At 49.6% G+C, this 16,534-nt stretch overlaps 1 protein-coding gene across 6 annotated transcripts in view; it reads left to right on the forward strand.

The window, feature by feature from the left end:
- The window catches only part of Slc39a11 (solute carrier family 39 member 11), a 605,978-nt gene that overhangs the window by 586,470 nt on the left and 2,974 nt on the right, over window positions 1–16,534 (forward strand). For all 6 annotated transcript variants that reach the window (XM_029562731.1, XM_029562732.1, XM_017797732.2 and 3 more), the window contains 2 exons: window positions 13,274–13,372; window positions 15,989–16,147. In XM_029562731.1, the coding sequence (XP_029418591.1) occupies window positions 13,274–13,372; window positions 15,989–16,147 (258 nt within the window). The remainder of the gene's footprint in view (window positions 1–13,273; window positions 13,373–15,988; window positions 16,148–16,534) is intronic.

Raw genomic sequence — 16,534 nt, forward strand, 5'->3', positions numbered from 1 at the left:
CCATCTTGCCACAGGAGAGGTCTCCAGAGGCCTCAGCTCTGCTGAACTTGGTCATTCTCAAATGAGATGGCCCAGGGCTAGGGAGGTCAGCCAGTAAAGCACTCCCTGTGCAAGCATTAGGACCCGAATTCTACCCCCCAGAACCCATGTAAAAGAGCCAGGTGCAGCTTTGTATGCTGTAATCCCAGCCCTGGGGGTGCAGAGACAGCAGTATCCTCGAGGCTTGCTGGCCAGTCAGTATAGCTTAATCAGTGAGTTCAAGGTTCAGTGAGAGACCCTGTCTCAAAACTAAGATAGAGAGGGCCAAGGAGATGGCTCGGTGGGTAAAAGCATTTGCTACTCAAGCCTGATCACCTAAATTCAGATCCTCAGAAGCCATGTTAAAGCCAGATGAGATGGTGTATCTGTAATCGCAGTACTTCTGTGTCAAGATGGGAGGCAGAGACAGGAGAAGCCCATGGAAGCTCCTGGGCCAGCTAGCCTGGAGTACGCAATTAGGTAGCAAACAAGAGACACTCGGAGGTCGTCCTCTGACCCCATTTGTGTGCTATGGCACACATCCACCCTCACACAGAAACAGGTAGACATGCATATGTTGAACACACATGTATACAAAAATAAATACAAGGTGGAGGCCAGGTGTGGTGGTGCACGCCTTTAATCCCAGCACTTGGGAGGCAGAGGCAGGCGGATCTCTGTGAGTTCGAGGCCAGCCTGGTCTCCATAGAAAATCTAGGCCAGCTAAGGCTACAGGGAGACCCTGTCTCAAAAAGACCAAAAAAAAAAAAAATACAAGGTGGAGAATAATTGAGGTAGACACCTGATACCAACCTCTGGCCCTCACCTGCATGCACACACGTCCATACATGCACCTGCATGCACACACACGTGCACACACACACACACATGCACAGGTTGTTTGCTTCTAAAGAGTGGTTGAAACATTTTTTTCAACAGGATGCCCAAGGCCTGGGCGTTTCCATGCACACACACACACACACACACACACACACACACACACACACACAATTGTTTGCCTCCAAAAAGAAATGGAAGAACAAAGAGCAATTGAAAACATTTCCCACCCTGCTCTCTTACTAGCCAGAATGGACCAGAACCTCAGCTTGCTAGCCAAGTGGGCAAAAGGCAGTACCTTTTAGAGATTTCAGCCAGGTAACCATCTCTGTGATGGTCTGATGGGTCCTGTGGCCAGGAACACCTGAAGTGTGTACCACATAGTTAAGAATGATCTCCCAGCTGGATGTGGTGGCGCACGCCTGTAGTCCCATCACTTGGGAGGCAGAGGCAGGCTGATCTCTGTGAGTTCAAGGCCAGCCTGGTCTACATAGTGAGTTCCAGGACAGCTGGGGCTACAGGGAGACCCTGTCTAAAAAAGACAAAAAAAAAAAAAAAGAATGATCTCCCTGACTGTCTAGTCCTAGCAGAGTAATGCTGAGGACTAGTTACCCCACTTCTTATGTAACTGCTTTCCCACCTGTGAAATGGAAGTAGTGGTAGAAGACCCTTGGAAGTCACTGAGGGGACATAATATGCTGCTACATGTAAAATGCTTCTGACCGCGCCCAGCACGTAGCCACACTCAATACATAGCAGGAGAGCTACCATCATTTTTGTTTTTTAATTCTAGCTGGAAGACCTCAGGCTCTGTGTAATGGGTGTGGTAATGAAAGACATGAGCTGGTTTCAGTGTGGGCTGTTGCAACGGGGTGCACGGGACTCTATGCACCTCTTGGAGCACGCTCTATGCTGACTCACACTGGAGCTTCCCCAAGCTCAAGGCCTGAGACTGTCTTAAGTGAAGTGTCTGAGTCCAGATGACCAGTAAACAGATTTCAAGGGACCCCCACACACACACACACATATCCTGAGCAACTCATTCAGCACTGAGGTCTGCCTCCCAGAGATGGAGTGGGGCCCTCTGGGTACTTGCAAGAGCCCTGGGCATGGGCTCGTCTATTTAACACTCAGATTTTAAAAAAATATTTTATTTATTATTTTATGTGTATGAGTGTATTGCCTGCATGTAGGTAAGTGCACCCGTGTTGTGCAATGCCCATGGAAGACAGAAGAAGCTGTTGGATCCCCTGGAACTGGAGTTACGGACAGTTGTTAGCTGCCATGTGGGTGCTGGGATTTGAACCCAGATCTTCTGCAAGAACAACCAGTGTTCTTAACCCCTGAGCCATCTCTCCAGCCCCCATCAGATGTTTTTTAAAAAGCCAGCAGATTGTGATGAGACAGAGCCAGAAAGGACAGATGTCCAAGAGAGACTGGCTTTGGGGCTGACCACGCACAGTTTTGTTTGTGTATTGGCTTTGACTTGGGGGTGTGGGTGGGAAAGAAGGTGGGGTCCGTCCTGCCCCGTCGTCTCAAACATTTGCTTACACTACAATACTTCCTGGCTGAGGTTCGTGTCTCCCTCTGTGTTAGAGATGTCCCTTTCCTCACAGTTCATCTTGAATGTCACTCTCTCCTTGAAGTGTCTGGATCCGCTCTCTGAGCCTCTTCCCTTATGGCCATTGACAATCCTCCAGGCTGTGTGGTGGTTCTCTGCAGTGGATCGTTTTGCCCCCTAATTCCATCAAGAAGCTTCTGGAAGGTGGGGCCCTCCCTCAAGCCTTTCTTCCTATGTGGCACAAGCTCTTACCAAGCTCTGACTTGACAGTCCATTCCTGAGTCCCTCCTGAGAAGAGCCCCCAGCTGGCCATTTGTGGTGATAAGGCATAGCTCTGCCTGGAAGTACTAGAGCTGGAGAAGTGCAGGACACTGCTGGAAAAGGGACTGTGATGTCAGTGACCACCAGGGTATGGGGCAGGGCGCCCGAGTGCCTAGCTCAGCACCACCTCTTACAGTAGTCTTGGGCAGTATTAAAGCTAGCTACCATTTAAGGAGCTCTCACCTGGGCCCCAAGCTATCCACACAAGGACCTTTCAAGGGGACTTCTTGTCTATTATACAGATAAAGTAGCTGCTGGTGCCGTGTCACCCTGAGCTCTGTATTGATTACTTTTCTCATTGCTGTGACAAAATACCTGATAACAGCAACTTGAGAAAGGAAGGGTTTATTCTGGTTCACAGTTTGAAGGATGTGGTTCATCATGGCGGGAGGATGGCGGCAGGAGCTTTAGGCAGCTGGTCACATTGCAGCTGCAGTCGGGAAGCAGAGAGAGATGAATGCTGGTGCTCAGCTCACGTTCCCAGAATCCCAGCTTATGAAATGGTGCTGCCCACATTCAGTGTGGCTCTTCCCACCTTAGTTAACTCAATCTACAAACTCCTTCCCAAACATGCCCAGAGGATTGTCTCCTAGGCGATTCTAGAGCAAGTTGATGGTCCATCGATATTAACCATCACAGGCTCCCCAACTCGTACAGGACACATGGCCTCCAAAGGTGCTGAACTTGCCTGTGCCTCTGTTTTCTACCTTGATGAAGGCATTGAACAAGGCCACTTCCAGGGGCCCTTACAACTGAAGTGTTCTTTACCTTATAACTTGGGATGGGGTATGGGGCTAGCAGGAGAAAAACACAGGAGGTGAAAGAGCACTCCTAGGGAGGGGAGAGGAGAGGGTCAGGCCTCCTGGGGGATGGTGAGAGGGTCAGGCCTCTGGTTGCCCCCAGACTTTTAAGAAAAAGCCCAAGCAATGGCCTACCTTGGGATGAATGGTCTATGGTGAAGAGGGAAGGAAGGCTCTTCTTGATGGCTCTCTGGAAGGACTGTGGCCATGTGCCTCTGCACCTCTGTCAGGTTGGAGAGAAAGGAATGACAAACCAAGCAGAAAAGCCCTCTTGAGCGGCTGCTTCTGCCCTTGCATACAGACCAGAGAGGCCCAGTCTGTGAATGGGCACCTTTGACCCTGCCTGCACCTCCTTGGCACCTCGCATGGGCCTGGCTGCTCCATCTGCTGGAAGTCAATATTTGTGAGTGAGCCCAGCCCCTTCCCCACCCCGTCGCCGGTCTCCCCACCCCTGGGGGTTTCCAGCTGCCTCCTGGCCCTGAGCAGCCTGAATCGCTCCTTTGTGTGCTTGCCCAACCTAACGCAAAGGATCTGTCTGCTTCTGTCCCTGCTGGGAGGCCACTGCAGCTTCATGTGTCCAGCCTGTGAGTGTCACTCAACTTGAGCAGAGTCAGCAGCCCACGGGGACTGCCCTGACATCCTCAGGCTGGCGAGAGCTGTAGGGAGCTAGCTATTTAGGACATTCAAAGGGTATGCTCTGTAACCTAGGCCAGCCTCAAATTTGCTGTGTAGCTGAGAATGACCTTGCAGTTTTGATCCTCCCGCTTCCACCTCCCAAGTGCTAGGGTTATAGGCACATGTCCCCTCACCTGATTTATTCGGTGCTGGAGATTAAACCCAGAGCTTCCTGCCTGCTAGATGAGCACTCTACGAACCGAGCCACATCCCCAGCCATGGGCCTTTTGTTTTTAACATCTGCTTTCCTTCCAGGATTCCGTATTTCCTCCTCCATGACAAAGTCTTCCCTTGAGGGTCTTCTGGGCCACTACCCATCCAAGATAACCAGTTCATTGCAGGAACCCTGGCATGGTCCTAGGAAAAGCCCTCAAGCCCTAGGCTACCCTGATTCCCATTAGGAAAGTCATGCCGTTCTCAGGGAATCCTGACGCCTGGCATTGGTAGACATGCTGATGAAATAAGGGAGGGAAGCTTGGGGGTTCCATTAACCCTGCTACTACCTGCGCCCCCAAGTCCAGGGAACACACTGGTCTGTTGTCTTTCAGCTTGCCGTGTTCTCTCCCAGGGCTGCCCTTTTTGAAAAAAGATGAAAGGAAATGATCTTTTAAAAACAAGCCCAGCTTCAAACCCCAATGCTGGGCTGCAAGTAGGTGGTTCTCTGGTCTGCCTTGCCCTGGCAGATTCTGACTCCCAAAGAAGAGGAAAGCAGCTTGCACACCCAGGCCAAAGCCAACTGCTCCACAGAGGCAGCGCTCCTACACAGACCCTTGGCTCACCTTTCCCAGGAGAGGCCTCCCCAGGGCCGCTCCTGTCCCTGTGGTTGCAGCCTGGCTACCCAGGAGCCGCTGACCTGCACTTGTCCCCAGTGACACCCTGCCCTGTCAACCCTTCCTCTCCCCTGAAGGCCCTTTCCTGGCTCTTCTGGCAAGTTTCCCTTCCTTATTTCTTCCAGCCAGACCCAGAGACAGACAGGTCACTGTGAGGTTTGGCTGGTCAGGGAAGGGGCACGGTTATTCCCACTTCCTTTCCCTCCTACTTAACTTGACTTGGTGCAGGCTAGTAAGAGTGTCTTTGTGTTTTGGAGCAGAAAGAGCAAAGCTCAGCGAGAGCCGCTTTGCTGTCCTCCCGGGGTGTGGCAGGTTAGCGTTGGCTTTGTCTCCACCCCACTTGCCTTTGAATACCACTTGAAATTTTGGTAGCAGGTCCTGGAAAGGCAAGCTCTCATTTCAGCTTGCCCTTCCCCAAGTTGCAAAGAAGGAAGGCTAGTCAGGCCCTTGTCCAGGAGTGCCTGTGGAGAGCACTTGGTTCGGTTGGAGGTCACGTGGGGATGTATTGGGAGGACTGTGGTGGGGGCCATGGATCCAGCCTGGGGCATCTTCCCAGCTAGCAGCTTCTTAGAGTCACGTGTTCCCGTCTTCTCACTCTCCCATCTCTGCCAGCAAGCCTAGGCTCCCAAGTTAGCCCGGGGTTTGTCCTCTGAGGACTTTCCCTGACAACCTGCCCCTCTGTCCCTCAGTACCCAGCCGCATGGAGCCCATCATCCTCCATCACTTCTGCTGACTTACAAATCCCACCATCATGGCTCACTCTTACTTTGCTGCTCCTGGCATTGTTCCCTGGGATCTTTGTAGGGCTTCCCAAGTCAGATTGTGTGTAGACAGTCTGCAGAGCCCCCGAAGGCTCACAAGTGGCCCCTGTGTGCATAGCTCCAAGCCTGTGTTGGGAATCAAGATAGCAGAGAACGGGCTCTAGAGATGGAGGTGGGCTCAGCCACTTCCTTCGCCCTCATCCCTGTTGATGATTTCTAAGACTATTGATCCTCAACCATAGCAAGTTCTGCAGGGCGGATCCCATAATCTATCAGCATCTGCAGGGCAGGCCCCAGGCATTGGCCTTTGGTAAAGCTCCCTGGTGGAAAACCAGGTTTGAGAACTGTGGATTCAAATCCTATTCCAGAGCTGATACTGATGGTGAGGAAGAGTAGCGGGCCTGCAAGGGTCTGGGCCACACCCATTGGGTGTCCCCCCACCCCACTTAGCTGCATCTGCTGTGCTGTGGATCTCCCCAGAAGACTCATGCATTGATGACTTTGTCCCCAGCTAGTAGGTTCAATCATTGAGATGCAATCAGGTTATAAGGAATCTGACCTTATCTATTTCTTATTGATGGAGTCATAATGTGATGGCATTTTGGGGAGGTGGTGGTAACTTACAGAGTAGGGCCTAGTTGAAAATAGGCCACTAGAGACATGTCCTTGGTGGTTGAATCTTGTCCTAGGCCCTTCTTGTGCCTCTGCTTCCTGGATACCATGAGGTGGGCAGCTTTGCTCTACCACGTGCTCCCTCCCACAATTTTCTGTCTCCCACATTCTGCCTGTAACCCAGACACAACGGAGCCATGTGACCACATACAAAAACCTCTGAAACCATGAGCCAAAATAAATCCTTCCTGCCTTAAGTTGTTTATGGAATGTAATGTATCAGTTACTTTTTGTTGCTATGATAAGACACCATGACCAAAAGCAATTTATGGAAGAAGGAATTTACGTTGGCTTACAGTACCAGAGGGATAAGAGTCTATCATGGCAGAGAGGCGTGGCGTGAAGCAGCAGGCCTGGCGGCAGGAGCTGGAAGCCAAGCGCTCACATGAGAAGTGGAAGCAGGGCAAGGCTATGAACTCTCAAAGCCCGCCCCCAGGGGCACACTTGATCCAGCAAGATTGTACCTCCTAACTTCCCCCAAATAGTGCTACTGATTAGGGACCAACTGTTCAGATACAAGAGCCCTATAGGGGACATTTCTCATTCAAAGCACCATGGGGTAGTTAGGTATTTTGTTACAGTGATGACAAACTGGCTGCAACAACAGATACACAACATACAGCTGAAGATGGGAACACGGGTGGGCTAGTGCCGCGGGTGGACACGTGCCTCTGTGTGTGTGCGTGTGTGTCTGTGTCTGTGTGTTAGGGGCAACCAAATTAAGAAGGATTGTGTAGACAGGTAGAGAAGTTGTGGTCTCACAGCCCTCACAAATGTCTCAAGAGCCCAGGGGTTCTCAGGATAGATTTCCCGATTGCCCACCAAACAGTACCCTGAAGAAAGAGGCCTGGCAGGATCCTGGGGTGCGGCTAGAAGCCCTGTGCCAGAGCTAGGGCAGGGCAGTGACAATGAGGCTTGCCAGAGATGGAAGAATGGGGTTTCTGTACTGCTTATCAGGACTGCGGCTCCGAGCCAGGATGTGGAGGAGGCTTCCACAGCACGCCCAGCGGCTGGCAGGACTTTGGATAGGAAGTGTCACCTTGGACTTGGTAGAGACATTGGGATGGTGGCCCATGGTCACACCTAGGATAGGTCATACTCCTGCCTCTGCACATGGTGGGGTGGAGGACAGGCAGATACTATCAGTGAACTGCAAGCCAGTTGCCAAGTTCTGCCTCTATATCAGAGAAGAGACAGGAGACCTAGTCTGGACCTCTTCTTGGCTGATCTCAGTGGGGAGAACTATCCCTGGCATTGGGCTTTGCAAAAGGCCAAGAAAGCTGGTTATAGTTGCCCAACACTTGGGGAGTGGGAAGAACACCAAATGAGGTTGAAGGAGGCGAAGCCGTGCTCCTGGTGGCTGTGGAGGACTCAAGGTGGGGAATACCGAAGCATCAGTGAGAAGGAACTTGCCCTCGAGATTTGTTTCATCCACAGAAATATATTTCCAGTGTTCCCTCCTCCCAGAATAAGAACCTGGAATCTGCCAGGACATAAATCTAGTAGAAGAATCCTGTAGAACAGACTATAGTTCTGCCTGTGTCTGGTTGGAGCAGATGCATTGGATCTTCTGTCTTGATCAGGAATCAATATATCCAAAGTCAAATTTTCATCCTGGGCCCCAAGAGATAAGAAGTGAAGGTGTTAGCACTGATGCAATACCCAGCTCCCTCCCAGAGGTGGGGCCCCATGGCCTTCCTGAGCAGAGCAACAGATGGGGAGAACCTAGGGTCTCTCTGGAAAAAGGGAGCTCATGCCCTAGAGGCTGAGGGCTGACTGATGGAAGGAATGTACATGGAACAACACAGGTCACCACTTCATGCACATGCGTACTTCTAAAGCAAAGAACAAAACACCCTTTCCCACAAAGTCTCTAGATTGCTTTTTAGGTCCTAATTTTTCCTACTTTTTAAATCACTCCTATTAAAATGGACAGATGGGGAAGACCTGGATACAGAAGTGGGCTCAACCACATCCTCACCCTGGTTGACGATGAGGAAGCCGTAGTTGACTTCCAGACCAGTCTTCACCTAGTACTTCTGCAGAGTAAGATTGTCCTCATTTACTTAGGACAGTATCTGAAGGGTCACTCAGAGGGAACCCTGGGGCATTTTATCCATGAGCACATCAGACTAATAGAGCCCCAGCTCACCAAAGTGCCCCTACTCACTGCCAGGACTGCTCTCTGCTTTTCATGCTGGAGGTACTGGGGCTCTGCAGGTTCAGACTATAGAGGTGACCCAAGAGAGGATGTTATCTCAGGGTCCATGCCTCCTGGGACTTTCTGTGTGGCTCAGAGAGACAAACAGCACACAAGGATCTCAGTATGAGAAAGACCTTTACTTTGCCCAGTGGTTAGCATCAAATCTCACAAGGGAGGTAAAAGTCTCATGGAACTGTGGGTAGGAGTCAATAGGTATTGTGTTGATTGGAATTCCAGCCCAGATAGGCCACATGCAAGTCAGCCAAATGGGCCTGTTTGCAGCAGGGCTTTGCAGAGGAGTGAGCTTTGCTTTCTGGTGGGGGGGGGGGCGATATCCTTCGCCTGTGTTGGAAAGAGGACCTGTGAGCTTTCGCAAAAGACCCAAATCCCATTGATTTCTACCTCTTCTGTCCCTTCCAGTGATCACAGGAGGATCAAAGGGAAAGGGGCAAGGAAGGTTGGTCTTCAGATTTCATAGTCAGTATGTGGAAGGGAGCAGCTAACCAAGAATAATAGTCATCCTGAGATAGCTCCAAAGTCTTTATTTGTTCCTGCATCGCTCAAAAGTTCAAGTCTCTTCTGACAGTCAAGGCAAACTCTTTCAGCTGTGAGCTTCTGTAAATATAAAGCAATAATGAATAAAACAAGTTTTCTTCTTCCAAGATACAGTACTGGGTCAGGAGTAGGGTAAACACTTCTATTCTGAAAGGAAGATATGAGGAAACAGAGAGTGGTATCAGCCCATAACGAGACTGAAACCCAGCAGGACAGGCATTAGATCCTAAGGCTTGACGTCTGGCATCCTTTATACACGCAGCGAGGGATGAGCCCATAAGACCTCTAAATCCTACCTCTGTAGCTTAGCAAAGCCATGTGGTAGCTCTGACTGGTGACTTGATGTTGACAGGGCATTCTGCTGGCAGCTCTGTCCTTCCAGGGTTCTTACCATGACACCATCCCCATGGCTCTACTAGGCATTATCCCAGTAGAGTCTCTACTGGGATCTGACCCTACAGCCAACTTCTGTCTGGGCTCGTAGGCTTTTCTCTGAAATATTGGTGGAAGCCTCCATGGATCCAGGATTTGGACACAAGAAATCTCAAAACATCAACTACTACATGCAGAGCTCTGAGGCTCCAAGGAGGGACTGGGTACAGACAGGGTCTGGGTCTCCATTTCGCCAGACCTTTGTTTCTGCTGCCACTGAATTGCTAGGGTGAGGTCAGTAAAGTATAACCCATGGGCTTAATCCTGCCCTCCACCTGTTCTTGTAAATAACATGTTACTGGAATACAGTCACTCAATTGTTTACGTATTGTCTGTGGCAGTTTCCCCCACTGTAATGGTAGAGGTGAGTTTTTAAAAATTAATGTTTATGATGTTTTGACAATTTCATAAGGTATATAATGCATTCTGATTATTCTCACCCCCCAACCCTCTCTCACCTCCCTCCATCACCGTCCATCCCTCCTCCTCACTGCAAGTCACTCTCCCACATTCATATCTTTTTGTTTTGTTTTGTGACCAACTGAATTTAGGGCTGTCTGTGTGATCTTGGGTTTGGAACTATCCATTAGAGACCAGTGGACTCACAACTGAAAACAATAACTGCTCCCCCAAACCCCGAAATCTATCAATAGCCAATAGCTCAGCAGTGGGGTGGGGGGAGGTAGGGCCCAAGAGCTCTTCCCTAATCCATGACTGACTGTGGACAGACCCAGTAAAGGCAAGCACAGTTGGTGTGAGTTGCTCAGGGCACTGGCTGTGTCATGCCCAGCAGTCAGCATGTCTCAGCCCTTCTCCCTCTCCCAGTTCTTACATTCTTTCTGTCCCCTCTTCTGCAAGCTTCCCAATGCTTTAGAGGGAGTGCAACAAACATCCTGTGTAGGACTAAGCACTCAGTAGTCAGTTATTCTCAACACTTTGGCATTCACTCCCATTCTTTGTCAAAAGGAATGTCTCTGATTAAGGTGTGAATAGCATTTGTCTATGGGTATAAATTATATAAATATTTAGAAGACATTTTGGCACCATGTCAGTTTAGCTAAACAGCAAGGTTCCCCTTGGGGCCTCAGACCTCCTTAGCCATGGATTTTGACTGGATTTACAGTACCAGGCATGAATTCATCTTCTGTGGAGCAGGTTTCAAGTCTACTTAGAGAGTAATTGGTTACCCCATAACAATTGCACCACTATTGCACCAGTGGGCACATCTTGCCTAGCAGGTTGGTATTATAATTTGCTCATAGGATAGTTGCAACTGAAACCCAATTGCCTGCAAAACAAAATATTTATTGTCTAGGCCTTCCTTTACAAAACAAAATTTGCGGCCCCTCAGATTGTGGGATGAGGTTAAAGCGTGTCTGAGCTCCCTTGGAGAACATGGGTGGAGATTTGGCAGACTTGTGAAGGGAGCAGCAGGTAGTCAGCAATGGAACTGGGCTCTAGTGGGCTGCCCCAGGGTGGCAGGATAGGAGTGTCTCGTTCGTTCACTCCATGTTACAGTCTTATCTGCAGTTTGGGGAGATGGCCTAAATGACTCTGCTAATGTAAAGCATTGTAATAGTCTCCCTTTAACATAACTAATAATAATTTTTAGACACTATGATTTTGTTCAGCTCATAAGTAGATATTGAAGGCAGACATAAAACTGTCAATAAGGGATAGACTAAGAGTTAACTAAATGAACTATATGCCTAGATTTTTACAAGTTCAAGATTCTGGTAAAGTCAGTCTTCTTCTAAGTGTTTCCTTGAACTGGCCCAAGGGTTGGAGGAGCATTGAGCCCCACAGAAGATATGTATGCATGCTGGGTCGGGGTGGATAAAGGCAAGCACAGGATAAGATGAAGCACTCAGACAAAATGGGGATTTTATATTTCATACTGAGGATTATACTTGGTGGGTTTTTCTCAAGGCCAGACTAGAGGGCCATGACCTGAGCTGGCCTGTTGGGCTTTCAAGGCAACAAATGTGTTCTGATCCTAGGAGCCTAGGACCAAGATTCGGGTGGCCAGTGAGAACAGTGTAAGGCACAGCTGCTGGTCTGAAGCCCTCCCTTGCCTCTTTCCAGAGCTGATGGGCACATTTCTATTGGCAACAAGGTGGGCAGACATGAACCACTTGATCAGAAAGCCAAATGACAGGCAAGTTTCCCTTTTCTATCTAGTTCTCCCACAACTCCTTCAGGCCACAGGCCAGTGTTACTCATCACTGATAGCTTCTTCCCTTGGAGGCTCTGTTATCAGAAGAGTCCTCATGGAGGGCTGACCCTTGTACCTGTCCAGCAAAGGTAGAGTCTTCTCGAGGGAGACAGTCTCAACTGCCTTTCCATTGTCCTCAGACTAGCCTCACTGCCTCCTGCTGCATCTCTCCTTCCTCTTCAAGTTGCCATGTAACATGTGCAGTATACATGATGAGGGTCTTTGTGTATATGCATTGTGATTTATAATCTGATCTGTGCCTTGTCTCCCTTGACAAGTCGTGTACTGCCTGTGTGCTTACCTCATTCTGATTCTCCCTCACTGCACTGTAGTCTTTGGCTTGTGCACAACATAGCCCAGCACCTCCCCCCCGCCCCAGTGTCCTGCAGATGCAGGAGGCCAGAGGTTCACAGTGAGCACCAGGGAAATACAACAACCAGTGCCAGACCCACGCCAAGAGTCCATGGGAAACCTGAGCCTGGAGTCACATCTGTGTCACCTTGAGTCTGTGTCTTTACTTTCTTGTACTGTTTCTAAAATTGTTCCTGAATAAGATGAGACACACCCATCTCTGTGCTATAGGAAACAGAAACTCAAATGCATCGGGTGTCTCCTCTGTGGTAGGGACTCTACAGGCAGTGTTAAGTTATTGGATCACACAGCGATCCCTTGAGGTGGACAGCATCATCCCCATGCTGTGCAGTAGACACAGAGGTATAAAGTGCAATGATAGATTTATACAGCAATGTGGCAGAACTTGGGCCATCCTGGCCCGCAGCCACCAGGTTCTTTACTGTACATCCTAAAGATAGACCATGACCAGACACCCAGCACAGGAAGGTAGAGAAGATGAGACTGACTCCCTGCTATGACTTCACCTACATGTGGGCCTAGCCTTCTTCCTACCTTTATCTCTCACACTTCCCCACCTGGCTTCCTGGCACCAAAGGAGGTTCCCTTGGCGGGGCCCCTCTGGATGGTTCATAGCTCCAGACAAGAGCTTTCATAGGCTGTTATAATTTCCATTCTGTTGCTATGATAAAACACTCTGACCTAAAGGAACTTAGGGGAGGAAAAGGTTTATTTTGGCATATGGGTTACAGTCCATCATGGGCAGGAGCTTGAAGCAGAAACCATGGAGGAAGGCTGCTTGGTGGCTCACTTGCAGGCTCATGCTCAGCTAGCTTTCTTGTATGGCCCAGATCAACTTGCATAGGGATGGTGCTGCCTACAGTGGGCTGAGCCCTGTAATATCAACCAACAATCAAAGCAGTCCCTTACAGATATGCTCATGGGCCAGTCTGATCTAGGCTGTTCCTCTCTGCAGTGAATCGAGACTATTTCAAGTTGGTAATCAAAACTAACTAGGATTCATGCCTTCTTGGTTTTTCAGGAATCTGGCTATTGGAATTGGGATCCAGAATTTCCCAGAAGGCCTGGCTGTCAGCCTACCCTTGAGGGGAGCAGGCTTTTCTACCTGGCGAGCTTTCTGGTGAGTGCACCAGACCATCAGGTCAGAGGAGGGTCATGTGGCCAATGAATTTCTCTGTGTGATTTGGTTAAGCTCCCTTCTGCAAGGATAGGCTCAGGTTGGAAACCAACGTGGGGCTTCTGGAAGAACATCAAGAACGTGTATGAATATTGCACCTCCAAAGGGATCTTCAAGAAATAACCTCATCTGAGCTTTGAACTGTACACCACCAGCCTACATGGCTGTGTCCCATTTCAGAGCTCTTCTGTGGATAGCAGCCCATGCCCCATCGACTCTAGGTACTTACCCTGATATCCATACTCTAGATGTTGCATGAGCCTCAGGTGACAGTCATGTTTCCACCACCTGGGCCCAAGAGTCATCACAATAGCCTTGCTCATCTGTCCTTCACTCAAATCTCAAGCCTTACACACTCCTTTGTTAACACAATGGCTGCTCTACAATATAAGGTCAGAGTACTTGGAAGAATTGCTCATAATGATAATGCGCAAATGCCTTCCTTTGTATAAGGCCTTGTGACTTGCAAGTTCATACACATACTTAAACGATCCTGTTTCCACCCTCTACAAATCTCTTTCTCCATTGTTAAGTCTACCAAATAGAGGATTTGGGAGAGGAGGGCGCTGGGTGCCTAAGAGACATTCATAACCTGCAAAAGCCACAGCTGTCATTTCAAGCAGTTGAGGCACCAGGGGAAAAAGGAAGGAAAGAGGTAGAGCCTCTCCAGGTCATAAGATGAAGCTTTTTTCTCTTTCTCACACTCCAGTCTGGGCTACATTTTCTGGAGATGACAAAGCCATGGCCAGGAACTGCACAGACCAAAGGGTTGCCAGTTCTGCTGGTCTGTGCATGAAGGCACGGGGAGCCAGCACTCAACAGCGCCAGTATAAAATTCCACAGCAAAAATGGGGTCTCTCCCATGCCTGCTCCTGCCTCTAGCCAGCGAGGCAGAGAGGGATTAGACGCTCACAGTTTGTACAGGTTGCCCTCCTATCTTGGGAAGCTGGGTGTGGAAGACATCCCTCATCCCCATTGTAAAGATGGAAGGACTGAGGCTCAGAACCTGTATCTTACCAAAGCACCTGTTGCAAGAAAGAAGACTTTACCCCTTTCCTGTTGACATTGTCCCCATAGTACCCCTTTCCTGTTGACATTGTCCCCATAGTAGCTGGCTTCTGCCTGTGAGGCCCTGACTTCTCTCTTGCCATTGAAATTTTCAATGCTCATGTGTGCTGCCTTTTAGATTAGAGCTCATTTGATTCCAAGTGGTGGAGGCCCTTTCTCCCTAGCTCAAGTAAAGGAGGTCCTTAAAAGGAGGCATCTCACCTTAATCCTAGATAACAGTTCAAGAGATGGCAAGAGGTAGAGAACAAGCTGTCAATGCACAAAAGGCCAGGTAGACCCACTTTGCCTCAGAAGGGGTAAAGTTACAGCCTAAACCCCTAAACATGCAAACAACTACAACTGTCTTTTGGGAAACACCCAGACCACCTCTAATCAGTGTCCTGTCACTCAACATAGGCATCAAGGATGAACAAATAGATAGCTTGTCCTGCAGCCCTACATCCTTAGAAGGGTGGACTGGGATGATGGCTAAGGGGGTAGGAGACTCTCTGTGCAAGCAAGAGGACCTGAGTTTGAATCCTCAGCACCCACATGAAAAGCCATGTGTGTCCGTGTATGCCTGTAACCACAGCGCTGTATAGGAGTGGAGACAGGAGGATTTCTGAGGCTTGCTGGCTGCTCCAGGTTCGTGAGACCAGTGTCAAGGGAATAAGGTGCAGTACACTAGAGCAGGACACCTAGCACCCTCCTCTGGCCTCCTCACACGCGGGCGCACACATTCACACCCAGCACCCTCCTCTGGCCTCCTCACACGCGGGCACACACATTCACACCCAGCACCCTCCTCTGGCCTCCTCATACGCGGGCGCACACATTCACACCCAGCACCCTCCTCTGGCCTCCTCACACGCGGGCGCACACATTCACACCCAGCACCCTCCTCTGGCCTCCTCACACATGGGTGCACACATTCACACACAGTACCCCTACAACAAGGATCCACCTTGAAAACATTATGCTAAGTGAACCAAGACAGCCCCCCTCGTGACTCATCTATGATTCTATGTACAGGAAATACCCAGAAGCAGCAAATGCATAGAGAGAAGGAAGGAAGGGAGAGATTGGTGGTGCCAGGGGCTGGAGGAGGAAGAACCAGAACGTGGCTGCTAATGCCTGAAAATGTTGGCATTTAGTGGTGCTGTTTGCCTAACCTTGTGAATATACTAAAACCCCCTGGAGATATATATATATATATATAGTGTCACACGGTATGCAAATTATACCCCAATAATAATGTCATTGTAAAAAGACAATGTAGGTAACTTAAAGCTCTAGAGGAAATAAGGGGTGCGAATCTCTCATAACTTTCTCACAGGAAGCTGGGGAAGGAGTAGGAGGTGGTTGTAAAACGTGATATGTTTTCATGCTGCTGTGTTCAGACAAGATGCCCACAGCACACTTCTGCTTTCTGGGGCTGGATCAGCAGTCCAGGCAGGTGGCAGGTTTGCTTGGCTCTCCCTGCATTGGTCCATGTCTCTGTCTCCTCCTTAGGTACGGACAGCTCAGTGGCATGGTGGAACCTTTGGCTGGGATCTTCGGTGCCTTTGCTGTGGTGCTGGCTGAACCCATCCTGCCCTATGCACTGGCCTTTGCTGCTGGTGCCATGGTCTATGTGGTCATGGATGACATCATTCCTGAAGCCCAGATCAGGTGGAGAACTTGCCCGGCCTGTCTGCCCCTGCCCAAGGCCAGCCCAGGACTCTCCTTCCCCACCTGCCCTTTTCTTCCTTTGCCTTTCGTTAGCTTATTCCCTAGATCACTCTGCCTCTCCCAAGATTATTCTGTACCCTCCAAACTGAAAGAAAAAGAAGGGGATACCACACAGTGGCATAAAGCAGGGGCCCTTTAGCCAGGCCTCGTGGCACCTACCTTTAATCCCAGCACTCCAGAGGCAGAGGCAGGTGGATCTCTGTGAATTCAAGGCCAGCCTGGTCTACAAAGTGAGTTCCAGATCAGCTGGGGGCTACAGGGAGACCCTGTCTCAAAAATACCAAAAAAAAAACAAGTGTCTTTCTGTACAGCAAAAATTATGACAGT

Source organism: Nannospalax galili, unplaced genomic scaffold (genome assembly GCF_000622305.1).
Source record: "Nannospalax galili isolate Female #2095 unplaced genomic scaffold, S.galili_v1.0 scaffold634, whole genome shotgun sequence".
Taxonomy (NCBI): domain Eukaryota; kingdom Metazoa; phylum Chordata; class Mammalia; order Rodentia; family Spalacidae; genus Nannospalax; species Nannospalax galili.